The 26597-nt window shown below is 43.0% G+C and overlaps 1 protein-coding gene and 1 long non-coding RNA gene across 10 annotated transcripts in view; one reads left to right on the forward strand and one right to left on the reverse strand.

The window, feature by feature from the left end:
- The window catches only part of IGF2BP2 (insulin like growth factor 2 mRNA binding protein 2), a 156693-nt gene that overhangs the window by 77378 nt on the left and 52718 nt on the right, over positions 1-26597 (forward strand). Inside the window, exon 1 of one of the 9 annotated variants that reach the window (XM_045502687.1) lies at positions 24850-24956. The exons of the other annotated variants lie outside the window; for them this stretch is intronic. Within the exon in view, the coding sequence (XP_045358643.1) occupies positions 24865-24956 (92 nt within the window). The 5' untranslated portion in view covers positions 24850-24864. Of the gene's footprint in view, positions 1-24849; positions 24957-26597 lie in introns of those variants that run through there. 9 annotated transcript variants of the gene reach the window in all.
- LOC123611143 lies at positions 8705-26232 on the reverse strand. The gene is made up of 2 exons (XR_006718468.1): positions 26112-26232; positions 8705-11640 (listed from the first exon to the last, which is right to left on the reverse strand). It is a non-coding gene; the product is annotated as an uncharacterized LOC123611143 (long non-coding RNA).

The raw sequence follows: 26597 nt of genomic DNA on the forward strand, positions 1-26597 counted from the left end.
CAAGTGTCAGCACACTTGTCACCTCATTGGAAACCCATAAAAGTAATTGCCAGGTGTTAACACACACTTAAAAAACAAAACAAAACAAAACAAAAAAAACACCTTTAACACTGCAAAGGCGAGCATAGTCTCCTAGATCTACCCAGTGTATAATTCTTTGCTGAAAGTAAATGGAAGGGATGGGTTGAACGATTGAGGTATGGGTTTTGATTATGCTCTTAAAGGGAAAGGAAAATACATATAGGATTTGGAAATCAGAAGACATTAATTTGAATTTGGACCTTCTTGTTACTCTGTCTTTACCCCTGGGCCAGTCACTTTACCTCTGAGTGTGTTTCCTCATCTTTAAAATAAGATTGGTAATTTTCACCCTACCCACCCTCACAGAGTTATTGTTAGAATTACATGAGATAATAATATGCAAAAAGGGTTTAACCTGCATAACTGTGCAGATACTCATTATCTTGAGGCTCAGAAGTCCGGGAGAAGAGGTGCTTGAGCAGAGGTGGGAATTTAAGTTTCTCTTGGCTACCGTATTAATAAGGAAGTGTGCACCCTCTTGTGGTGAAGTGTGGGGTGAAGGGAACCTTCTGAAAAATACTGGAATATTGCTATTGGAGTCTTTAAAATTTGTCACCAGAAATCCTTTCCCAGTAACGAATATACACACTCTTTCTAAACAGATCCTTCGATTTCAGTGTGAATAAATTGGTTTGTCTTTACTCAGTTTTGTTTGCAAGTGAGAGATAACTACATTTTTTTTCTCTGATCAGAATAAATGTTATGTTTTCCTCCATTTCTTTCCTGTTCCATTCATAGACTCTTGCTGTGTTGTTTTTTTTTTTTTTTTTCCTAGACTACTATATTTTATTTTGGCTTCCATTGTCTGTTTGCATTTACTTTTTTTTTTTTTTTTGCTCTGATTTATTATCTGTTACATTTTTAGTGTATAGTTAGAATATATTATGCCTGCTTGTGCTAACAAGGGCCTCTGGCACCCACCGTATAGTAGATAACTCAATAAATGGTCTTGAAGGAATGCTGACAATCTTCTTAAGCTTTTCCTCAGTTCCTTTCCCTTTTTTACCTGTGGGTATCCCATTTTCCTTGACATCAGTTTTCTTGGAATATACAGAGATAAATTAAGAAGTGTGGCATTGCACTCACTCACCATTATTTTTCTCTGTTCCCTTGCTAGTAAAATGAGGGTGTGAGAATAGGTGATTTCCAAGGTTCATACTCTGTAGGAGTAAGGAAATAAGATGACATTCCTTGGCAGGACCTACGGAGGTTGTGAATGTCTTATTGTGCTTGTCAGCTTTATTATATCCTCCCTCGGTTCCGAGGCAAAAAAAAGGGAAGGGGCATCAGAACAAGGTATAGTGAGTGGAAGGAAGGGAAGGGGTGGGTTGAGCAACAAGATAAGAGAACATTGTGTGTTGGGGTGGGGGTGGGGATTAACAGGACAGTAGCAGCATTCCAGAAAGAAGCTGTAACATCCTGAGCTATGTGAAAATTTTTCATAACTTATGCACATTGTATTGTCTGTGATGCTCACAGGGGATTATCTGACTCAACATCCTTTATTCCCACACATTGCTTACATTAAATTTAGGGGAAAAAAATCTTTCTCTAATTGACTTATAAAGTCCCTGATCATGTAGCAGTTCAGACTACAGCAATGCTTTTTAATTGGCTTTATATGCTCTTCATTTTACTAAAAATTTCTTCTTCAAACCTGATTCTTTAAAAGCATTTCACTGGTTTTAGAGGACTTAGTACGCAGATATCACAGATAGAGGCCAGTGTCCTTACAGGGAGGGACCTTGTAGTGTGGGGAGGGCGCAGGGGAAGCCTGCCTTGAATTTGGTCTCCGTTTTACAATTTCAAGATTCATACCAATCTAATAAAAGACTTGATAGTCAAAGTGTCAGTTGAGTGACATGCTGAGAAGGACTGTAGCCCTGCACTGTTACTCTTGGCTCGCCGATAGTCTCTCCCCCTGGAGAGGTCAGGTTGCCGCTACAAGATTGCTTGGTGCGTGGTGGGCAGTTAATTAGTTTCATTAATTGAACAGATCTTTTTTGAGTTTCACTCTGTGTGCCAAGTACTGAGCAAAATGCTGGATTTAAGACAAAATCCTACCTTTCAAGGCCTTATACTTCCAACAGTGAGCCACGTAAGCAAATATTATAGCCACGTATGCTTGGTGCTGCAGAAAAGGGACGTACACGGTGCTTGGAGGCGGAAGGAAGAGATGAGCACGTACTGTGCCAGAAGTCTCCTTCAAGGAGAGTAAGAGTTTCTCGGAACAAGACAGAGAATGTGTACTCTCTGGGAATTGCAAAGAGTTGAGAATGATCTTTAACACTTACTGTCATTAAGCCATAAAACCTGATGAGAAATGGAGCCCTTGAAACTTACTAGCTGAGAAATCTGTGAAATGCATGGTGGCTAGTTAATGTATGCTCTCACCTGGAAAATGATGCAGCTGTACCATCTGCTCTTTGGGCTTCTCTTCTAGGTTCCATGCTGTACAGCAGCAGTTTTCAAACTTCTGGTGTCTGGACTTTATGCTCCTACAAATTATTGAGGACTCCAAAGAACTTTTGATATTCACCATATGTGAAGTTAAAACGAAGAAAGTTTGAAGATATGTATTAATTCACTTAAAAACAATAGGGGCGCGCCTGGGTGGTGCAATCGGTTAAGCGTCTGACGCTTCATTTCGGCTCAGGTCATGATCTCACAGTTTGTGAGGTTGAGTCCTGCGTCAGACTCTGCCTTGACGCTGACGGTGTGGAACCCGCTTGGGATTCTCTCCTTCTCTTTCTGCCCCTCCCCCGCTCTTTCTCAAAATAAATAAAAATGAACTTAAAAAAAATAACAATAGTAAAACAATTACATGTTAATATAAATAATGCTTTCTTAAAAATAGCTATATTTTATAAGGCCAGAAAATTGAGAATATTGGCTTTGCTGCTTTTGCAAATCTCCTTAATGCCTTGCCTAAGAGAAGGATATACATTTGTGTATCTGCTTCTGCCTTCAGTCTGATATATTATTTTGGTTGAAATTCATGAAGAAATCTGGGCTCATCCAGATATACAGTTGGAAAGAGTCTTTCAAAAGCCTTTTCAGATAATTGTGGATATTCTTCTTTGATACTACATCAAAAGTTGATTTTTTTCTTCAAGGTTAGTTGCCGTATAGTATCTGAAACCATACCAATGAACTTTAATATTCTGTTACATTAGAATCTTTTACTAATGCAGAAATTTGTAATATCATACCTTAGTTGGTTAGAAAATATTGGTTCACTGGGTTATTCAGATCTTCCACATGTTGACATGTTATATTTTACAATATCAAAAACTCACAGTCGTCGGTATCATGACCAATCTCATCTCCGAAGTCTTTTTTCTATTATTTATTTATTTTTTTTTAAATTTTTTTTTTCAACGTTTATTTATTTTTGGGACAGAGAGAGACAGAGCATGAACGGGAGAGGGGCAGAGAGAGAGGGAGACACAGAATCAGAAACAGGCTCCAGGCTCTGAGCCATCAGCCCAGAGCCCGACGCGGGGCTCGAACTCACGGACCGCGAGATCGTGACCTGGCTGAAGTCGGACGCTTAACCGACTGCGCCACCCAGGCGCCCCATCTATTATTTTTTTTAATGTGTATTTATTTTTGAGAGAGAGAGAGACAGAGATAGTGTGCAAGCAGGGGAGGGGCAGAGAGAGAGGGAGACAGGATCCAAAGCAGGCTCCAGGCTCCGAGCTGTCAGCACGGGAGCCTAATGGGGGACCCGAACTCATGAACAGTGAGATCATGACCCAAGCCAAAGTCAGATGCCCAACCGACTGAGCCACACAGGTGCCCCAGATTCTTTAAATGTTGGTAAGCTGCAAGCTTATGATGGTAAAATACAAGTTTCCCCAAATCCCGCTTTTTGCTGGAAAGGTCATATTGTCATCATTAGCAGCATGAATACTGTCAGTTGTCTTCTGTGAAGTAGCAGTTCCCCTTCATTTATTTTCAAGAGCATGTCAGGTACCCAGTTCTGAACAGTTCTCAATTCTGAATAGCTGTGGCTGCCTGTCAGGCGTGTTGTTTTGTTTTGTTTTGTTTTGTTTTGTTTTGTTTTGTTTTTTCAGATAGAAATGGTATTCCGTGAAGAAAGTGGCTATTGCAGCTCACAGCTCAGTCACACAAGTTCTTTTCCTTGAGACACCATCTTACTTCAGTCTGCAAAAGCGCTTTATGTGTCCTTTCCATTTGAGCATGCAATATTTTGGAAGACCAGTGCTCCAGGGTCAGGATTTTTAAAAATTAGTAATTTTTGACCAGCGGATCAAGGGCTCTGTTAGGGAATACAGAACAGTGAGAATGCAATGACTGTTGGTACATTTTGGTGCCATTGCCTTTATTCATGCTAAAGTTTCAGCAGGTGTACCTATGAATGCTTTTGCACCATATGTGCAAATGCCAACACAGTGAAAAAGGCAACATTTTGGTATTATTAGGAAAATAGTTTTAGCCTTTTGCAACTGCTGAGTCTCAGGGATCCCAAAGGTCTGCAAATCACACTTCAAGAACTATGTGGGGGTAGTGGTTAAGAGCATGAGGTCTAGACTGCCTGTGCTTAATGCCTTTCTGCTACCGATTAGCTGTGTGACTTTGGGAGGATATTGAACCTCTGTGTGGCTGTTTCCTCTCTGTAAAATGGGTGTAATAATAGTACCTACCTCATTAAATCAGCTAATCAGCTTAATAGTTAACCCATCAGTAGGTAATGATAAAACTTTATTACCTAGTTGATTGATTATCTAAGGAAATGCTGAGTTGCCCAGAAACTGCCTCTTATGTTAGTCTTCCACGATGCCTGAGATGTCCACCATTATAATTAGTTTTTTGGTACCCTTATGGTGGTAAAATACTATTAACTGAGTTAAAACCCACATCCTAGTGAGGATAATGTATCAGCTAACAATTTAGCAGGGGGTTGGTTTATCTAATTAACTCAACACTCTTGCCAATGGAGTCAAGACTGAGGGAATGGAGAAGAACAGTGCTTGATGAAGGGATGGGGATGAGAAAATCCACCCCCAGGAGCAGTGAGGGGTCCATTGGACACCTAGCTCTCTGGGGAGGGGATGAATGCCTCCCATTCATTGGGATTAATCCTGATCACGTCTTTGTCCTTCGTGAGTTGCACACATAGTTCAGGCATATGTAATGTAAATGCCCCTCCCTGTGCCTTCTCCAGTTCCGTCCAAGGCACAATCATCTCTGGGCGGTACAATAAACTCATTAGTTCAGACCTGACTAATGTTGAACTTGTGACTATTGGGAGGTAGGCGGTGCAATGCACAGAAAAGAACATGAGCTTTGCAATGAGGCATGTCAGGACTCAAATCCTGGCTCTCTTGTCAACTAGCTGTATGGCCTTGGGCAAGGGGTGAACCTTTCTAGGCCTCGGTTTTATCTCTGTGAAATGGGGCTACCATTACCACCAGAGGGGGTTGCAAATATTAAATGAGATAGCTGATGGTAGGTATTCAGTAAATGCCTATGACCTTCTCCATGCCATCTTCATTTATCTCCAACTCCACCACTGGTAATTTCTATTAAGGCTCTAACTACTGTTCAGTGTCATCATTGCTTTTTTCACTTTTATTAAGAAATTGAGTTTTTGGAAAAAGGTTGATACTGTCCTGGAAGGATTATAATGTGGCTTCTTCTCCAGGGATTTCCAGTAAATATTTCACAAAACCATGAGCTGTCTTCTTCACTGTTTCTGGGGACCCCGGAGGTGCTCTGATCCAGAACCCCTTGGCTCCAAGGGTCTGCCCTTTTGTTCACCAGCTCAGCCTGGAAGTAGCCCCGTTATTGTTGAGTTCATCCCAGCCACTTTCATGCTAGCTGCCCAAAGTGAAGAAGCAGAAGGAAGCCATGTGTGGGACAGCTGGCACACAGCCACCTCTCCAAAGTCCGTCCCCAGTCGCCTGTTCCCTTCTGATTGCCACCCACACTGAGTCTTCCCCAGTGCCTTGTCTCTCTGGCTGTTCTTAGAATCCTCATTGTTCCTGGAATGTCTTTTATTGTTTCTAGACTCTGGGTGGCTGCACCTTTTTTTCCATATCACCCTTGGTGAGTTTCAGAAAACCTTATGGTCATTAACGAATCTATTTTCACCGCCTCCCCAGAAACAAGCCTCTTCCGTGTTACAGATCAAAGAACCTATTACTGACACAAAAGGAATCCAGCCAACTGGCCTTCCCCCCCACGGGAGGCAGGCCCCATTCTAATCTTGCCTTGGCTTTTGACTTGCTGTGTGGCCTTTGTTTCCTCATCCAATGATAATATCTACCTCACAGGAATGTTGTGGAGTTCAACAAATCCTAAGAACTGTTCCTCTTCAAGGCTGAAAGATCAGTATCTCATCTACTACAATGCCAGAGAACTCAAAGCACTTCGTAGGAGTCTAATCTGTCCCTTATCTTGGTAAGGTAGATTAGTGGCAGGTGTTGTTGTGCCCACTTTGTACCCTTACAGACATGCCTTTCACCATCCAAACTCACAGGAAATTGTCTATCTGAATGGATACTAAAGACTGATGTACTAAGCAGGCTTTGTGCCATTTCACTCTTCTGTTTGTATGTCTGATTCCACTTTAGGTCAGGGGTGGAGATGGTCTCCATTGACCGTGGTCCTTTCCTGGTCTCCTTTTTGGTTTCAGTCCCTTTTTCTCAATACTTTATCTCTTTGACCTCTTGGCAGTATCTGGCACTAATAATGATCACTTTTTCCAAAACTTGTTTGTGATGTTATACCCTCAGGATTCTGCCTCTGTGACTTACCAAACCTGGTCCCTCTCACCTGTTGTTCGTCTAAGTAAAGGCTGAGGTTAAAACCTTTTCTCAGCATAATCTCAGAGGTAGTCTCATCCATTTGCAAGGTTTTAACCAAAACCAGTGTTCCACTTCTAGTCTTAATTTTTTTCTTGCTTGACACTTCTTAGATTCTGTATATCATGCAGATTCAATATGTTTAGAATGGAACTTACTTTCTTCTACCCACCAGAAAAAAAAAAAAAAAAAGTCCCTCTTCTGGACGACCTTAATTCTGTCATGGCCTCCACCATTAATTCAAACATTGGAGTCATTTACGCTCTCTTTTTCTCAGCCCCTGCATCATATAAAACATGCCATATTGTATCACTGGTTCCCGACTGGGTCCCTCTACCACCATTGCCAGTCCACTGCATTCAGGTTAGCCATCTGGTGAAAAGGATTTTCAGACCTTTCTGTTGCCTTAAAGCAATTGTAGTGATTAACTGTTGCTATGTAACAAACCCAAACTAAGTGGCATAAAACAGCCACCATTTTTTTAGGCTCACAAATTGTCTGGGTCAGGAATTTGAAAAGGACACGGCGGGTTGGCTTGTCTTTGCTCTGTGATGTCTGGGCCCTCTGATGGGAAGATTCAGAGGCTGGGGTGTGACTTGACATCTGAGGGCTTACTTACTCATATGTTGGGCGATTTGATGCTGGCTGTTGGCTGGGTCCTCAGCTGGAGCTGTCATCCAGAACACTGGTCTCTTCATGTGGTTGCTTGTGCTTCCTCACAGCATGGTGACTGGGTTCCAAGAGCAAACATTGATAAGAGAGGCAGGATACGGTCTAGCTTCAGAAGCCATATACTGTCACTTTTGCTGTGGTCACTGGCCTGCTGGATTCAAGGGAGGGAACATAGAATGCCATCTTTCAATGGAAGAAGTATTCAAGTCACATCGTAAGAACATGTGGATGGTTTTGTTGCTGTCGTCGTGGAAAATACAATCTGCCTTTAAGACTCCTGAATTAATGGGAATGCTTTTAATTATGGCCCAGCTTACCTTTTAAACAGAACACAAGAGTTTCTACCACGCATGAGCACTTCTCATGTGTCAGGCACTGTGTTGAATGCACTGTGTGCATTCTCACCTAATCTAACAATTCTGAAAGTCTAGATGAGAGAACTGAGGTTAAAGAAGCTTTGTCAAGGGTCATCCAATTAGTACATAGCTGGGTAGGGTTTGAATGTAGAACCTTTGACTCCAGTCTTAACCTCCATGGTGTCTCTACTTATCAGGGAAAAAGCCCAAGTACAGAAAGAGATGGGGAAAATGACAGCCGTTATAAAAGCTTACTAGGAATTAGTTTTAATTTAGACACTGACCTCCCCACTTGGCCAGTTGTAGTCCTGCAAGGCTCTCAACTCAAGAGAAGGAAGACTCTTGTTGGCTGATAGTTCAGGCCAGCTTAGTCCCTGGACTGCACTGGCCCCTGTGGATGGGAGCCCAGGGAATGATCTCAGTGACTGTCTCGGTGTCTGCCTTTTCAGGCCTCAGCCAAACTGTTCCACTCATGTGCTCTCTGGGAAGCTTGCTTTCTCTTCTGTTCTCTCCATCTGTTCATTCCTTCCTGGTCCCGGTGCCCATTTAGGCCTCCCTGCCCCTACCGTGTGTTCACTTTGACCTCATCCTCATTGCAGCCCCATTGAGAATTAGAGATTTGTCTCTGCAAGGTTTGACTTCTCACTGGATTTGGCTCCTCTGGCTTCCTTCGGTTTGCCCAGCCTGAACCTGCTTTCCTGGGGTTTACTCTCAACCTTGCTCCTGCTGTTTTCCCTGCAGGATAAATGTCCTTTGCTTCCCCCCTCCGCCCCACTTTTTTTTTTTTTTACCTGGATGATGCCTACTCTTTCTTCAAGGTTCAGCTCAGGTTTCTACTCCTCTCACTCACAGCTGGTTGTGGCCACTCCTCAGAGCTCCCAGAGTTTCCTGTACATTCTTGTAGAATGGTTTCCCCTCCATTCTGTACTTACCTGTTGTTTCGTTCCATGTGACCCTTACTAGCTTGGGAGTTCCAGCAGGGAAGAAACTGCCATTCATCTTGGAGCCCTCAGTGCCTGTTAAGAGTTGAGCGTATCAGAGACACTCAAATCCTCCTGGGGCGGTTGGTGCCGTGCCTGGAACACCAGCGCTTGCTCATGTCTGTTAATGGATTGACCGAGGTGGGTGCTACCGACAGAGGTATTGGGGTGGGAAGAAGCTTCAAGGATCTTGAGACTCAGAAGATGTGGCTTCTTATCTACAAAACTGTTGTGTGTCTTTGGACAGATCACTTCTCTGGGATGCAGTCTTTGAGATGAAAGGGTTTCCTCTAAGGACCTTCCCAGCCTTAATACTCTATGAAGATAACTTTATCTGATAAGCTTTTGACTGTCTATACAGTACCATGGAGCTAAGTAGTGAGTTCTAAGTATTGGAAATACGATCCAATATCATTATTTCCTAAGGATAGGATTTAGTTACTTGCACAATTTTGTTTTTTTTTAAATTTTTTAAAAATGTTTGTTTATTTTTGAGAGAGAGAGAGAGAGAGAGAGAGAGAGAGAGAGAGAGAGGCAGAACACGAGTGGGGGAGGGGCAGGAAGAGAGGAAGACACAGAATCCGAAGCAGGCTCCAGGCTCTGAATTGTCAGCACAGAGCCCGACACGGGGCTTGAACCCACAGACGGTGAGATCATGACCTGAACTGAAGTCGGATACTTAACTGACTGAGCCACCCAGGCACCCCACTTGCACAATTTTGATTGTGCCCCTGGTGGGGGACTGTGGCTGACTGGATTTGATAGAATCATAAACACATCCACAGTCCATAAACCCTTTTCCTTTCCCACATAAACCTCAGTGGATCCTAAATCTCATAACTTACAAGTCTCCATTGAGTTTTATTGTCTTCTCTCCAGGTTAGCCAGTAAGAAACGTTTAGCAATTTTTAACTCTTAATTATCAAAGCAAGACAAAAGGACATATCCCTTTGGAAAAAAGACAAAAACAGTGTTTTTATGGCTAACAGTTTTATAATGAAGTCTTGTCTTGAAAGCATGCCAACATAGTAGGTTCTTATGACTCAATTATGTACATATATAAGATGTACATAATTCTATGTACATTACTATCCATTTACTGTATGATTACGGTATGTGTGTGTATGCACATGTATTGCGTGCATGTGTGTGTTGGGTGCACACGTACAGTTGATCCTTTAACAATGCAGTTTGATCTGCACAGGCCCACTTAAATGCTTACATGCACATTTTTTGTATTGTAAATGTACTTTCTCTTCCTTGAGATTTTCTTAATATTTTTTCCCTATCTTAATTTATTATAAGACTATAGTATATAATACATAGAACATACAAAGTATGTGTTAATCAGCTGCTTATGTTGTCAGTAAGGCTTCCAATCAACAGTAGGCTATTAGTAGTTACAATTTTGGTGGGCCAAAAATCATGTGCAGGTTTTTGACTGTGTGAGGTGGAGGGTCAACACCCTTAATCCATGCGGTGTTCAGGGGTCAGCTGAATTTACATAATTACACAGCATCAGGCCTGAATTCTCCACCCACCAGCCCTGATGTAAAGAGGCGACATAATTTTCCAGTGAGCTTACATGTGAGTACAGCTGAGGGTCATTTCCTGGAGCTTCTTGTAGAGCCTCCACCAAACTGATCATTCTTAGCTTGATTATCCCAGTCTGGATCTCACAAGCCTCTTACTTTACTTTTCTGTCTCCACCCTCCTACTATATCACCTGTTTCCAAGCTCACTCTCCCTCCTCCAGAAAGCACAGAATTGGCATAAAATTGAAAACTTAAGAAATCTGTCAGGGTTGCCCCTCATTAGAGTTTCATTTCACAGTTGAAGTGTGAAGGAAGGCAGTACTGTATGAGGTTCTTGTTACAATCCCTTCTTCAGTTTTTGAAAATAACCCACGAAGCTGAATTACTCTTATCTTGTATCTTGCTCCTGTGGCATGTCTTGACAGTGATTTGCTCTTCTTGTGCCTCAGTTTCGCCCCCTACAGAATGGGGATAAACAAACACCGCCACCTGGAAGTTCCTAAGGGCCGCCAAGGAGGCTGGTTAGTGGTGAGTGAGTGGTTGGTAAATAGAAGGCATTATCTGCCACCCAGAAGAAAAGTGCCTCACAGACAGACCCAAAGGCTGCCCTGACTTGCCAGAGGAGCATTCTTTGTAAGCAGGAAGAGTCCGGAAGGAAGCTAACTTGGTGAATTTTCCCCAGGGTCTGTTGGTCCTGATGACAGGGAACTCACAAGGTGGGTGTTCCTGTCTTTTCAGATGAAGGTGAAGGGAGTGGTGGTCAGAAAGGGAGGAGGAACACAAGTACCTAAGAGACATACTTGAGGTTTTGATTGATAAACAGCATTTTATTAGTCTGAAGGAAACCAGTGTAAAGTACAGGTTTTGGAGGAAGAATTGATTTCCAATAAAATCTATAGTTCATTTGCTGAGATGAGCAGGTAACAAAATTCAAAGTTTTAACCATAAAAATAAAATGAAGAGACAGGAAAAAAAAAAACCCTGGAAGAAGAAGAGAGTATGAACCTATCCTTTCACATGTGATTTTACCTGGTTAAAATTTACACACTAACTTTTTGTTATTTCAAATAAGATTCCTGGAGTGTTTTGCTCTATTGACAGTACTTAGGAAGTGGCACTTGAGAACGCTTTGTGACATCTGCCCACTTAACATATGCGCGCGCGCGCACACACACGCACACAGCTTCTAGGTGTCCTCGATGAACTTTCTTTTCTTTAGCCAGGCTACCCGTGGAGTACTTTGCCAGCTCTGTATTAACTGCACTTGGATGTGGCCTGTTTGTAGCCCACCTTCTCACTCTAGAGGTACTCCCTTTTTGGTTTCAGAATTTGTTTCTGATCGTGCAGAGCATGTTCCCAGCCCTGCCACGCAGTCCAGCGTGAGCGGTTCTGTAGCTCTGAGCCTGTTTCCTTATCTGAAGAGTGAAGTTGTTCTGAGATTTGAAAGCAAGCTTCTTCATAAACCTTTGGAGAATGTGCCCTGAAAGATCTCAGGCTCAACAACTGTGGGTGAAGTAGCTTCAGCAGCATGACCTCTGAGTGCCCTGTGTCCTCTCACATCATCTAGGTAAGAGCTGACGTAGGCAACGCGCTGAGTGTCTTTGCTGGTTTGCTGGAGAAGGCTCGCTCTGCTCAGCGGAGTCAGGTGCATCCCTGTCCAGCTTCCACTTGGTGATGTCATGTTAGTGGCTTTAAATTAGCAGTGCTAAGAGTATTTACACCACGGAAAATGGTGGAACTGCAAATTGCTGCCCTTCCCACCGGGTTTATGTGTCAGTCAGTGGCCCTTGGGTCCAGTACAGCTTGTCTCTCTCATTTGAAGTCGTCTTTAACAAGGCTCACTTATTTGCAATCCATCCTTTACTCCCCAGTCAACATTCCTGGTCACTTCAGAGTCATCACTGTCTTGTTTCTGTTTGACTCCTAGAAATGTCCATGCAAATGAAATGAGGCACATGAAAGAAGAGGTGGCCTTGGTGTCTTGAGCCTGTGGTGGCAGCAGATTCCCACACTCCAGCGATAGACATCGTCATTCTAGCAAACCCAGTCCATTTTGGCTTTTACATTATTGTTACCCAAAGATAGGTGGTATTTCCCCGTCTTGTTGAGCTTTGTCATGCCCCACTATCTGCCTCACAAATAACTGGAATTGCAGATTACTGCCCAGCTCAAATGCCTGCAGCGATCTCCCATAGCCTGCTGTATTAGTGCAACGCCTCACCCAGTAAGATAAGGCCTCTGCAGTTGTCCCAGCCTAGTGTTCACCTGTCTCCTCATTGGGTGTACCCGTTGGCCCTTGCTTAAATGCAATCTGTTATTTCTTCTCCCTACCCAACCTCACGTGTCACCATCACAATCCTATCTTGGTTCACGCAGAATATCACCTGGCAAGGCATGACTGGGGGCCTGGTTTCCCAAGGATGGGGCTCCTTTAAGCTGCAAAGGGCAGCAACTTGGGAAGGTCTGGGAAGCCCAGAATAGCCCATAACAAAGGAAGTTCTTGAGACCAAAAGATGCAAAACCATTATCTCTGGTGTTACCTTGCCCCTTGTTCATCTTTCTTCTCAAGTTTCGATCATGGGTTTGCTCTTCCCCTCTTCCTGCTTCAGTTTTCCATTTAGATTTCTTCTTACCTATCTACCAGTTGCGGTGGGGAGGGGGGGGCAGTTTCTGACTTAATTTCTGGCAGAGTTATTGCTTTGGCCCTTGAACTACACTTAGCATTCTTCCTTGGCTCTAATATACAACACCTGGCCTCCTGGGTACAAGGGTCAGTTTTTTTGTTTGTTTGGTTTTGGGTTTTTTTTTTGGGTAAAGAGCTAGGTAGTAAATGTATTGGGCTTTGTGGCACATGGTCTCCATCACAACTACTCAGTGCTGCCATCGTAGTGGCAACATATGTGTAAACAGTATGTTTACAAGGCATACAGAAATGGGAGTTTCAGTAAAACTTTATTTACAAAAATAGGCTTTGGGCTAGGTGTAGCTTACCAGCCATAACTTTCTGGCCTTACTCTAGTCAAACACTTGTTAATATCCACTTCTTACACTTGTTCACGTAACTGTTTGCCAGCCTGGATACATGATGTTCGTTGCTGTAGCCCATGCAAGAGATCATGTCCGGGACATGTCAGCTGGGAATCCTGCAGCCTCGGACTTGAGAGTTCTAGAGAACATTACTTGTCTCATTTAATCTACTCACGAAGGAGTACTAATTCAGAACTGGTGAGAAGCCAGAGTACTTCAGTACTACCAAAATGAAAGTACTGGTGACTTGGACAACAGATCTATGTTCAGATTCCTGGCTTGTTTTCTGAGGGCTAGTGTGACGTAGAGTAACATTTCCCAAATTTCAGCCATCAATGTTTTCTGCCATATCTCCACCACCTGCATATTAACTATTTTATTTTCCTTTAAAGTGATCCCCCCTTTAAAAACCTTAACGTAGGGGTACCTGGCTAAGCTCAGGGGTACCTGGCTGGTTCAGTCTGTAGAACATGTGACTGTTGATATGGGGGTCATGAGTTCAAACCCCACATTGGGTGTAGAGCTTACTTAAACAAAAAGCTTAAGGTAAGTTTACTTTTAAAAGAGACTTTATATTATTTATCTAAATGGAAAATCAGCCCCATTTGCAATCAATAAAAAGTAACCATAAAAAATAAAATACACTGTGAATAAAAGTGTAGCTACAAGAAATTCTAGCTACTGTTACTTGTTGAAAGGTTCTGAACCTGACATCATCTGCTTTTTTAAAGAGAGAGGAGGGGCACCTGGGTGGCGCAGTCGGTTAAGCGTCCGACTTCAGCCAGGTCACGATCTCGCGGTCCGTGAGTTCGAGCCCCGCGTCAGGCTCTGGGCTGATGGCTCAGAGCCTGGAGCCTGTTTCCGATTCTGTGTCTCCCTCTCTCTCTGCCCCTCCCCCGTTCATGCTCTGTCTCTCTCTGTCCCAAAAATAAATAAACGTTGAAAAAAAAAAAATTTTAAAGAGAGAGGAGCATTAGTATTGAAGAGGTATTAAAAACCGTCCAGCTGCAGCCTCAGACTTTTTCCTTGATGTACAAAGAAATATTAGAAAATAAGACAAATGTGATATGTTGTTTTTTATTGCTGGATTTGCTCACCTCCTGCAGTTACTGCATGGAACCATTGGTCTCATGTTCCACCTAAAAATACTACCAGAATGAAGAGACTAATGACTTGGGCATCAGATCTATGTTCAGACTCCTGGCTTCACCTTGGATTCCCCAAGTGCAAAGTGAAAGCAGCTAATACTTATTTCACCTTCATGCATGCAGCAGATAGGAGCCACATAATGACAGGGCCAGGCTGAGCAGCAGTGTGGGGCTCTTTTAGGCACCTCACTTAGTGTTCATAGGATACCCACCACAATGCCAGTCCCTCCCATGGGCACTGTTGTCCTTGGAACCCTGTGACTTCAAAATGTCTTGTACAGTTCTTACAGTTTCATCTGGGAAATTTCTATAATCATCACATCACAGCTGAGGGACCTTGGGCAAGTTACTTTCATTCCCTGCCAGCACGCTGGCCCGTGTGAGAATTAAACAAGATGGCTGTGGGGCACCTGGGTGGCTTGGATAAGTGTCCGACTCTTGATTTCAGCTCAGGTCACGATCTCACCGTTGGTGAGTTTGAGCCCCACGTCAGGCTGTGCTGCACTGGTTTTATCCTTGGTGGTGCCTTGGATGATAGGTTTTGGTATCCTGTCTCTTCCTCGCCTCCAGGACTGCGTTCCTGGGAGGCAGAGGGTAGGACAGGAGTCTTTCATCTACATCACCACCCCTTTGCATTTACAGCCTGTGAACACCTGTCAGTGAAGGGAATGGGAAACGTAATTCCTGTTCATTCTGATTTCTCTACCTCCCAAGGCCGGAGCCTTTGGCCTTACAAACTCTAATGGATCTCAGTAGCCCATGTGGAAAATACTAGTATGGTAGACGAAGCTATGCCCATTGGTGCAGGCCTGGGATGAAACTGTGTCTGCTTGTCCTCTGCTGGCTGCGGGTGCTGGAGGATTTGTATGTGTCGCCTCCCGCAGTCCCATTCTGCACCATTTGCCCTTAAGCCGGTTAATTCTCTGCCATTTCAAAGCTCACTCCCCACCTCCTGTGATCCTGCTGATTCACAGTCTTTCCTTTAGAACTTTTGTTTGTTACAGATGTTTTTACAAGTTCTTAGCCATGGGGTTCTTTTCTTCTAGCCTTTACAAACCATTTTTATTGGCTCACAGATTAAAGTCTATCTGTGTCATTGAATGAAGATTTCTAAGACTTCTCTGAGTCTTATTCTCAGGATAAACCACTCACAGCATAGAAATTCTTCCTTCAAAGGTTTTCTTCTCCTTTTCTTTTCTTTTCTTTTCTTTTCTTTTCTTTTCTTTTCTTTTCTTTTGCCTGGACAACTTAGTTCTAGTACAGATTTCTATGGGAGGAAGAGACATCTGTGTGTTCTTGAGGGAAGACAGCAGGCAGGACTGGAGAATTCTTGACACAGAGGAGGTTCGTAGAAAGAGGCCATCTGGCCCCAAGAAATTAAGTAGCCTGCCATAGTCGTATATCTGGGGTGGTGACCCCATGCTCAACAGTCCTGGTGCCTCACCACTCTGCCTGTGACCTCCCAATAAACTGGGGTCTAAAGGCATCAGGGAATGAGCTTTCTTTCAGAGCTCTCTGTCCATCAGAGTGCTGCAAGGAACATGGTCAGAGATGGAGTGGCCTCTTCACGTTCAAATGACCTGTCCTGCCCAACGTGGGTTGAATTGAGAGGTCCAATTACTTGGGCTTACAGGGCGGCTCCTTCTGATACCTGTTCATTTGTTTATAGTCATCCCTTGAGGATGGAAAGTGCTGGGTAATGAGGTGTGGAAATCACAGGGAGCAGAGTCTGGCTGGGCAGAAAAGATGTAAACAGCGGGTGGAGATAAATGCAACAAAGAAGGCAGAGCTAAGGGCTGGGAGCACTGACCTTGCCAGGATAGGCAGCCTTCCCCAGTTAAGGTAAAATTTTAATGCTGGCACCTAATGTTAACTAGACGATACCTGGAAATGAAGAATGTCCCCTGCCCTCATTCTGATGATCAGCCAACTCCGATGTGGTTGGTTTCCCCATGTACCAGCCTGGCCCTGAGTAAATACCCTCCGTAACCAGATCAGGGAGCTCAAGACAGCCAAGGGTGTGCTCCCTGGTGCTGCTCCTCTACACCCTCCCTGAAGGAAGGTAGGAGCTGAATCCCCTATGAGGATAGGTTGGTGACATGGATGTGGTGGCCAGCCCAGCAGTCCTGGCATCTAAGGAGGGCTGCAAAGTAAGCCAGCCTACTCTCCAGAGTTCGGTTCTGTGTGCTGTTAGCAGAGGCGTTAAGGAGAGACCTCTGAGTTTTGTTTTGTTTCTGTTGAATATAGAAGGAGGAAGATAAAGGAAAAGAGGCATATCCATTTTCAGCACCCAGCATATTTGTAAGATTGCACTACAGACCAAACGTAGATCAGTGTTTGTTAGGTAGCTGCTGAAGAAAATATCAATTAATCCAAAACACGGGGCACCTGGATGGCTCAGGCAGTTGAGCGTCCAACTTCAGCTCAGATCACGACGTCATTCATGGTTTGTGGGTTTGAGCTCAGTGTCGGGCTCTGTGCTGACAGCTAGGGGCCTAGAGCCTTCTTTGGGTTTTGTTTCTCCATCTCTCTCTGCCTTTCCCCCGGTTGCATCCTCTCTCTCTCTCTCTCTCTCAAAACAAAATAAACATTTAAAAAAATATTTTAAAAAATCCAAAAATATGTTGGGAAGAGGAATCCTTATTGGGATAAGTAAATAGTCTTCTAAGGGCATTACTTTGATGGAGGCATTATTTATGTGGATTAAAAAAAAAAAAGTGCTAGTGCATTTGTTTAAAAAAATCAATTGTAGGGGCACCTGGGTGGCTCAGTCAGTGGAGCGTCCGACTTCAGCTCAGGTCATTATCACCTGGTTCATGAGTTCAAGCCCCGCATCAGGCTCTGTGCTGACAGCTCAGAGCCTGGAACCTGCTTCTGATCCTCTCTCTCTCTCTCTCTCTCTCTCTCTCTCTGCCCCTCCCCAGCTCATACTCTGTCTCTCTCTTTCTCAAAAATAAATATTAAAGAAATTTTTTAATCAATCATGTTATTTAATCCTACCTTTCACTAGCCTAAAACATAAAACAGTCTTACTATTTTTAATAGATTTATCTATTATAATCTCAATAGGTATGGTAAATACCTGCTAGGAACAGAGAAGTGTATTATAATGGTAGTTGGTGGCACTTAATTTGTTGGTTAAATATACCTGGCAGCCCCATGTCAAGGAGAAGTGAGGAAGGGTCAGCAGATTTCCCCAGTGGTGGTGTGCACACGGCCGCAAGAAAGGGTATAATTAATGTTCATACCCAGATTTTCAGAGCCTCAAGGCTCTTTTCTCTGAGGAAGGAAACCAGCAAGAAGAAAGAAAGCAACAGCTTCTGAAAAGAAAGTTAATGCTGATGGCTGTGTTTATGTGTCTCCAGTGTTTCACCTGGTGGTCACCAACCCTGCAAAGGGCCTGATGTTTCTTTTCTGGGTCTTGGTGGAAGGTTTATCATTTTCATGTTTCAGCTCAGGAAATAGTTCCTGCCAGCATCTCCAGCCTGCTCTCTTGACCTTCCTTGGAAGCATTCTTTGCTCCTCTCAAACAATGTGACCTGGCCACCGTGCCTATGTGTACCTCATTGCCTTGACTAGGAAGTCATTTCTGGACCTTTCTCTACTTGTGACCTTGCTTCTAGACCCCTTTACACTCCCAACCCTTACCTTTGTTCACGTGGCCCACTCTGTCTCCTACTGCTCAGGACTTGGCTGAGGTGCCTCTGGGGGCCCTTGCTGGGTTCCCCTCCTGCCTGTCTGAGCACCCTGGCGCCCTCCAGCATGACGCAGGCCTGTCTTGTAGCAGCGTGGCTGAGAGCGCACTGGCTTCTTGAGTGGCGGTCTTCCCAACCAGACTGTTGGTGCTTCATGGTAGAGGACTGGCTCTTCATCGGTCTGATGTCTAGCATAAATGCTCAGCAAGTATTTGTCAGGTAACTGAAATGAGTGGGGTTACTCAAATCCAGAAGTCACCTTCTAGAATCCTGAAGTAAAGGAAGAATTCTGTCAAGTTCCCCAGTGAAGTGAGGGAGGTTCTTCAACATACAAAGAACGATCGACCTCATAAGTAATTAAAATGCAGGTAAGATAGTACTTTTCATCTCTGAATAGGCAGAAATAAAAAAAAAAATGATAAATGTGTTTTCACATATGTGAAGAAACATCACTGCATTTGTATTTTAACGTTATGTGACCCAGTAATTCTACTCCCAGGGGCTCATCTTCCAAGATACAGTCACACATGTGCAAGATTAGTAGCTGGCCAGATAGATACTAATGACAGCGTTTAGGTTTTTGTTTTTATTTGTTTTGAAATAGAAGAATAGAAACATTATATGTCCGTCAGGAGACCAGTTAATTATGGTACTTTCATAAAATTGACTATTCTACAGTCATCAGAAAAGAATAATACAATTTTATGTGTTTTAGTATGAAACAGTCTCCAAGTGAAAAAAAAGTGTATACAGAGCACTAACATTTTTATTTTGGGGAAAAAAGAATATATACATATCTGTTTACATATAGAATACTCTGGAATGATTTTTTAAAAATTGGTATCAAGAACAAGAGGGTGGAAGAATGGTACAGAAGGGAGAATTGTTCTACTATACCCTTGGGTATCTGCTGACCTTTGTGCGTAGAATATCTTCCTTCCTTCCGTCCTTCTTTCTCCCTCCCTCTCTCTCTGTCTCTCTGTCTCTGTCTCTGTCTCTCTCTACTATTTTAGAGGGAGAGAGAGAGAGTGCAAGCCAGGGAGAGGGGCAGAGGGAGACAGAATCTTAAGCAGGTTCCATATTCAGCTTGGAGCCCAACACAGAGCTTGATCCCACAACCCGGGATCATGACCTGAGCTGAAATCAAGAGTCAGGCACTCAACTGACTCAGCCACCAGGCACCCCTGTAGTATTTGTTTCTAAAAAGTACATTTGTTTGAAAGAAACCAGTTGAGCAGTAGGTATAAGTGTTCAGATTTGCTGAAATCTGCAAAATCACTTTAAAAGTCACCGGGAAGAACTCTGTAATACAAACACTTTTCCTCCTGATGTTCCCGCACACCCTCCCACCCTCTAGCCCCTGCCTTTGAAGTCTCTCTTACTTACCTGTTTCCTAGTCCCTTGTTCTAGAAGAACCTTGGACAATTATCTACTGGTGTCTGCATTAAATCAAGCTGAACATGGCTGCTTTTCCAATAAATGTGCAATGCCTTAAGTTTCTCTCACCTGCTGTTAAAGCATGTTGCTTTAAATATATGAATGTGGGGGCGCCTGGGTGGCTCCATTGGTTAAGGTTTCTTTTTTTTTTTTTTTAATGTTTATTTTATTTTTGAGACAGAGAGAGACAGAGCATGGACAGGGGAGGGTCAGAGAGAGAGGGAGACACAGAATCCAAAGCAGGCTCCAGGCTCTGAGCTGTCAGCACAGAGCCCGATGCAGGGCTCGAACTCACGGACCGCGAGATCGTGACCTGAGCTGAAGTCGGACGCTTAACCCACCGAGCCACCCAGGCGCCCCTCCATTGGTTAAGGTTTCAACTCATGGTTTTGGCTCATGGTTCCATGAGTTCAAGCCCCGAGTCCAGCTCCATGCTGATAGCACGGAGCCTGCTTGGGATCCTCTGTCTCCCTCTCTGTCTGCCCCTCTTTTCCTCTCAAAATAAATAAACTTGAAAAAAATTAAAATATGAATGTGGGCTTTTCAGAACTATTTAGATCAAAGTTGAAATAACAAGTAGAGAGTATCACTACTATACTAATTAACCGACATCTGAATTATGGGCCAGAACTCTGTTTCTGTGTAGTGGAAATACAGGCTTTGATCTGGTGGTTTTGACATCAGTGCAATTCCTTGGAAGCAATTATAGTCTCCTCATTCACAGTGCCATGCCAAGACCAACATACACCTATAGGAAATGGGCAAGCTCCTACTTAGCTGTGCGATACCCTCCATTCCTAGTAAATATCATGAACTAACATCACACATTCAAAATCCAGATACCAGAGATTGTGCAAGAGTAATGCTGACAGTAGTGAAAGTGTGAACATAATACTTCTGTAATAAGGTAGAAAAGGGAATAAATGGGGTAAATTGTGGCTGTTGGGGTAGGCTATGATACAAGTACTGTCAAAACCCCTCTTTTGGGATCGCAAGCCATCCAGTTATAAAACACTGTGGACTCTGGGGACACCTGGGTGGCTTAGTCGGTTGAGCCTGCCAACTCCTGATTTCAGCTCAGGTCACGATCCCAGGATCGTGGGACTGAGCCCCTCATCAGGCTGTGCGCTGACAAACAAATAAATAAAATGACATACTATAGACTCTGTCATCTAACTTATTTATTGATTTGTTAAAAATTGTGATGGCAAACAGGGGTGCCTGGGTGGCTCAGTCGGTTAAGCATCCAACTTCGGCTTAGGTCATGATCTCACAGTTCATGAGTTTGAGTCCTGCGTTGGGCTGTGTGCTGACAGCTCAGAGCCTGGAGCTTCCTTCAGATTCTGTGTCTCCCTCTCTTTCTGCCCCTCCCCGCTCGTGCTCTGTCTCTCTCTCTCTCTCAAAAATAAAAAAAAAAAAAAAATTAAAAAAAGTTTTTTTTAAATGTGGCCCAAACAAAATGCAAGCTTTGCTGAATTGTTTGGTTTGTGGTTTTTTTTCCCCCATTTCCATTTGTAGCTTAAATCCATGAGATATCTCTTCTGTTTCTTACCTTCTCTTTGTGACAGTTTTGTTTTGCTGCTAAAATGAAGTGAATTTTAGTTTGGAAAAGCATTTGGTCTATTATCTTGTCTAACTGTCTCATGTCTGAGGCATTAACCAGAGAGGTTAAAGGACTAGTCCAACATCTGTCTGATAATGTGTCGGAAAGGGAGCGGGATTCAAACTCAGCTGGGTGCGCCTTCCACTCTGCTTCTCTCTTGTGCTGCAATAATGGCAGTCTCTGGTAACAGAATGTTTTATTAGGGATGGGGAGAATGATTGAGTTAGAAAATCCAGGGAATATATTTAAATTTATATTTTTTTCTCAAATCATATTTCCCTAAGAAATCAGGTCCTTTTGCTTCTAGACATTAGTATATAAAGTGTTTGCATTTCCACAAGTTTCTAAGGAATTCTACAAGTTTTGTATTTTCTACCCAGGAACAAAAGTGCTCTCACCAAAACACAATAATCAGGGTGCTCTTAGTTTGCCAGTTGTACTCCTCAGCTTCTAAAATTATCCTGAAATGGATTTTTTAGCCTGACTTCTAAGGTGACTCTGTGTAACTTCAGTAGCTTCTGTCCTGGCTCACTGCTAGTGACATAGTTGTGACTCACCAGATGAAGTCAGATTCATTGACATTTCCTAGGAAAACCAGCTCTCCTGGGCACATCAGAACCAAAGCTGGGAATGAGAGAATGTTGGAGGCTGTTGTGCATCTCTCACAATAGCCCTACTGCCCACTTCATAGTGTGCACGCAGTTCACGGAATGCTTTTTCATAATTCCTAGGGGTGGGGCAAGGAACACATTAAGAGGGGAGGGCAGTTGCTCATCACAACACTAAGGAGACTGGGACTCTGTGAACAGCGGAGGGGAGGGCACTCACTTAACTCTGTTCCCTACACCAGTCCTGTTGCTGAGGACCTGACCGCAGGCAAAGGAAGAAGCAGGGTCCTGGGGTGGGGGGTGGGGTGGGGGGCAATGCTGGGCTGCATCCAGGGAAGGGGAAAGAAATGGGGAAAGGAATTTGAAGCTGTGGTCGCAGGACCTCCTACGGCCACCTGCTGAGTCAGGTAGGTTGTTCACCTTTATTCAAGTCAGGTGTTGAAACCTCTGTGCCACTTCCCACTGATGGATCCTGCTGGGGCCCACCCAGCCAATGGTGCTGGCTTAAGAGGAAGTGATGAAAAGTCAGGAACCAACCGAGACAGATGCTCTGTTTACAGTCTTTGTAAAACAGGGAACTCAGAAGAGAGTGAATCAGCAGCTGGAAAGAGTTCTGTGTTTAAGTGCCAGAGACGTTAACCCTGTCATGCACATTCATTCGTTCATTCATTAAGTTTACGGAACGACTCCTGTACAGGCCACCAGGCTAGAAGCTGTGGCTGTGCAGGGGTAGTGATAGGGTGCGCATAGTTGAGGAAGGATACGGTTCACGAATCTTGCGTTTCTATTAGCACTCCTGGGAAAAGTTCTCTGTGCAAAAATCTAGCCTCTCAAAATTGGTTATAAATCAAATTTGTGTATTTGAAGTTTTCTCCCTGCTCATTTGTTTCATTTCAGAATTGATGTAAGGGGATCACAAAAGAATCCTTTTTAAAATAAGAGCAGTTTATACACTCTTTCCCTAGTTCATTCATATGTTTTTATTTTTTTTTAAAGCTCTGCATTTTCTTTTCTTTTTTTCTTTAATGTTTATTTTTGAGAGAGAGAGAGAAAGACAGCATGAACGGGGGAGGGGCAGAGAGAAAGGAAGACACAGAGTCTGAAGCAGGCTCCAGGCTCTGAGCTGTCAGCACAGAGCCCAAAGCAGTGCTCGAACTCACAGACTGTGAGATCATGACCTGAGCTGAAGTCAGATGCTCAACCGCCTGAGCTACCCAGGGTTCCCTCATTCATGTGTGTTAAAGTTGACTATTAGAGGATTTAAAAAGCAAATTGCATTCTATTCAAATCATGTAATTTTAATAGCTAGTGATTTTCCTTTCTTTTTTCATCAGTACTTTATGAGATACCAGTTGGTCACTGATTTTTTTTTTCCTTTGTATCCTGTGAACTGTGTTTGTCTTTTTATTGACATGTGTGAAAAGTTGGTTTTCTTACTTCTCTCCCTCCCAATTTTGATACAAACTTTTCCCATGACCTTTTTTATCTTCTCCAGAGCATCCTTTTGTATAGCAGAGAAAACTTTAGTGGGTCCAGTGCCACGGGGACTGCAGGTACAGCTGCAATGAAGAATACTGTGCAGAAATAGGTGCTTAAAAATACTTAGTTACTTCTAGCTAAACCCTAAAAAATTTAAGTTAGCAAAAAGCAGAATTAGCCTTTTTCCTTAACTGTTTTAGATCAAGGCACCAGCTTTAAAGTGCTTTCTTGTTTTGTTGAAATTAAGTTGAGAGTCCTAAGGCTTGCTGGGGTCAGTGTTGTCTCCTTTTTACTCTCTAGAACCCAAGCATCATGAGGATATTGGTTGTTGTTGTTTGCTAATATAATGCAGAACCTAAGACAAATGCTTGGCATACAACAGGTGTTCAGTGAACGTTTGCTAAATGACTTTGGAAAACTTTTAACTTTAATCTTAGAAATTACCCTGTTCTCCAAAATTGGATAAGATGTCGTCTATTTAATCTCCTGTCAGAACATTGGATAGGGGTGGTTTGGATTGCTCACACCATCCCATCCCCCAGTATAGGTGAGAGGTTACTCTTTTTTTTTTTTTTTTAATATTTTTTTAAGTTTATTTTTAAGAGAGAGTGTGTGTGAGCAGGGCAGGGGCAGAGAGAGAGGGGGACAGAGGATCCAAAGCAGGCTCTGTGCTGACAGCAGAGAGCCGTGTGTGGAGCTCGAACTCACAGACTATGAGATCATGACCCGAGCCAGAGGCAGACACTTTACCAACTGAGCCACCCAGGCTCCCCGTGACATGTTACTCTTGTGTGAGATGGTGAATCCTACTTGCTTTGCAAGGCAGGGGGAGGGAATTCCTTTGTGAGGGAGGAATATGTGACTTGGCTGACCCTTTCCTGCCTTTCTCTGCTTATTGGGATTTAGGGCTATAGTGGAGATGAATTTAATTTTTCTTAATCATCATCATGACTATAATGAAATGATCAAAGTCTTTTATAACTGCTGGGAATAATTCCTTCTTTTCAGAAGTAAAATGTTGTTGGTTTATCACTCATTCCCAGACTTTGAGGGCTCAGAACTTCTGGCTTGAATTTTTGTGTTAATTGTGAAACTGTTTCTTCGGTAAGTCAAGGCATGCTGACGCATTTCTTGTCTTGAGGGTAAAAACACCACCTCTATGTGAGTCATTACATCTAATCACGGGAAATGTATGTAGTGGCTACTGTGTTAGGAAATATCTTGTCCTATATTTTTCGGTCAGCAGCCTATTGCATTGAGTCGATGAGCATAAACTGGAGTGGAAAAAAAACCAAGTGGCTTGGTTGAAGACCAGTCAGTGTCTTCAGTAAGCACATATTCCTCTTATAGTTGGAAGTTAGAATATGGGATGGAGAGAGCCAGGAAAAAGAAGCCAGCTGTCAGCAACAAATGCTTCTGGTGAATTTGCTGATTGCTGAGCACCTGCTCTGTTCCAGATGTTGCTTTGGCTGTGGAGGGGAGAAAAAACGAAAAAGGACCAGGTAGGAAGGAAGGAAGGAGCGGGACAGATTTGTGTGCTGTTTGGAAAACTAACGAAAGCAGTTATTGAAAATGGGTTGAAGAGTTGCTGGAAGGATGTCACAGTTGTGGGTGACGAAGCATGTGGCTCCCTTTGCCTTTACAAAGATGATTTTGTGTTTACCATGCACCACACAAGGCAAACATTTATATACTCAGATTATAACTTGTGTTGCATCGTGTTTATGTATATCATTTATCTTGGCTCAAATTATGATGTGTAAATATGTGTTTTTACCCTGGTTAGTCTTAATTACAGATAATGAGTTTGAGGGCCTTGTAAAGAGTAACTAATCACTTCTGTAGAAACACAGTTTGGTTTTGTTAACTGGAATCTCCATCACAGCCGAATGAAAATATTAAGGAAAATCCTTACTCTGTTTAGATCTTGAAAAGCTGGAAGTTGGTGTGCAGAGTTTTAGTTCACAAACACTCAGCCTTACCCTCTCAAAATCTCACCTTCCTGAATTCAAATTCATGTTTGTACTCTGGCACACATAAATGTTCTAGCCTTCTGAGGACCTTGTCTCCCTGTCTGGGGTTCACTCCGCCTTTCCCCATACAGCAATCTGTATTTGGGAGAGGGTTCTCAAGCTTTATCATGCCTCACGAGGTTCAGCACAGCCCTGGATTTGGCCAGTGTTACTAAGCAAAACTATGAGGCAGATCTTTCCTATACTTAGTCCCACCCTCAGGCCTTTACAAAGAGGTATGTATGGCTCCCAGCCATGGGCCAAGAGACCCTGTCAACCAGGAGTCAGCTGACCTGGTGAAAGAGTTTACTAGGTAATGCCTTTGTTACCTTTTCTAAAAGGTGTTTGTATGTAAGTAAATTCTTTTGAGGAGCAAAGAGTGAGCAGCTTTGGTGAAGTTTTCAAAATAACCCTTCCTAGAGGAGGTGTTTTTGGTCAGAGTCTATAGCGAGGTTGACACTGAATGGGAAAGGCTAGATAGAAGTCCAATCCTAAGACCCATTTTCCTAGAATTTGCCTGAAAAGGCATATCTTGTCCGAAATTCATTGCTGTGTGTGTGTGTGTGTGTGTGTGTGTGTGTGTGTGTGTGTGTGTATATATATATATGTAAATGTGTGTGTGTGTGGTATACACGTGTTATATACACACACACATACACATATACATACATATACATAAAGTGTAAATTTTGTTACTGGTGAATCAACAATTCCAAAGTGGTGTTTTAGGAACAAAGATTTAAACTTGCAGAGCACAAGTCAAAAATATCACTCCCTACCTGTGAGATGTAGACAGGGCACTCATCAACTCCTCAGTTTACTTATCTGAAAAATGGGGATAGCAATGCGTACTTCATGTAGGGGTTGGTAAGGCTTAAATGAGACACTTATTAGTATCCGTTAAGGTAAGTAGTAGTGGTGGTGTGAGGATAGCTTCCTGCTAAAAATACCGTGATGAATGTTTCTGGTGTACCTCTGAACCTTTATTAGACTTCCTTAAATAAAATAACTTGTATGAGGAAGAAATAGTGTTCAGTGAAGCACATGGAGAAGTTCTGGTAAAACTAGAGCTAAATCTATTTTTTTTTCTCTGTCATGTCACAAAATGAATTAAGGAGGGAGATGGTAGAT

Source organism: Leopardus geoffroyi, chromosome C2 (assembly GCF_018350155.1).
Source record: "Leopardus geoffroyi isolate Oge1 chromosome C2, O.geoffroyi_Oge1_pat1.0, whole genome shotgun sequence".
NCBI classification, from domain to species: domain Eukaryota; kingdom Metazoa; phylum Chordata; class Mammalia; order Carnivora; family Felidae; genus Leopardus; species Leopardus geoffroyi.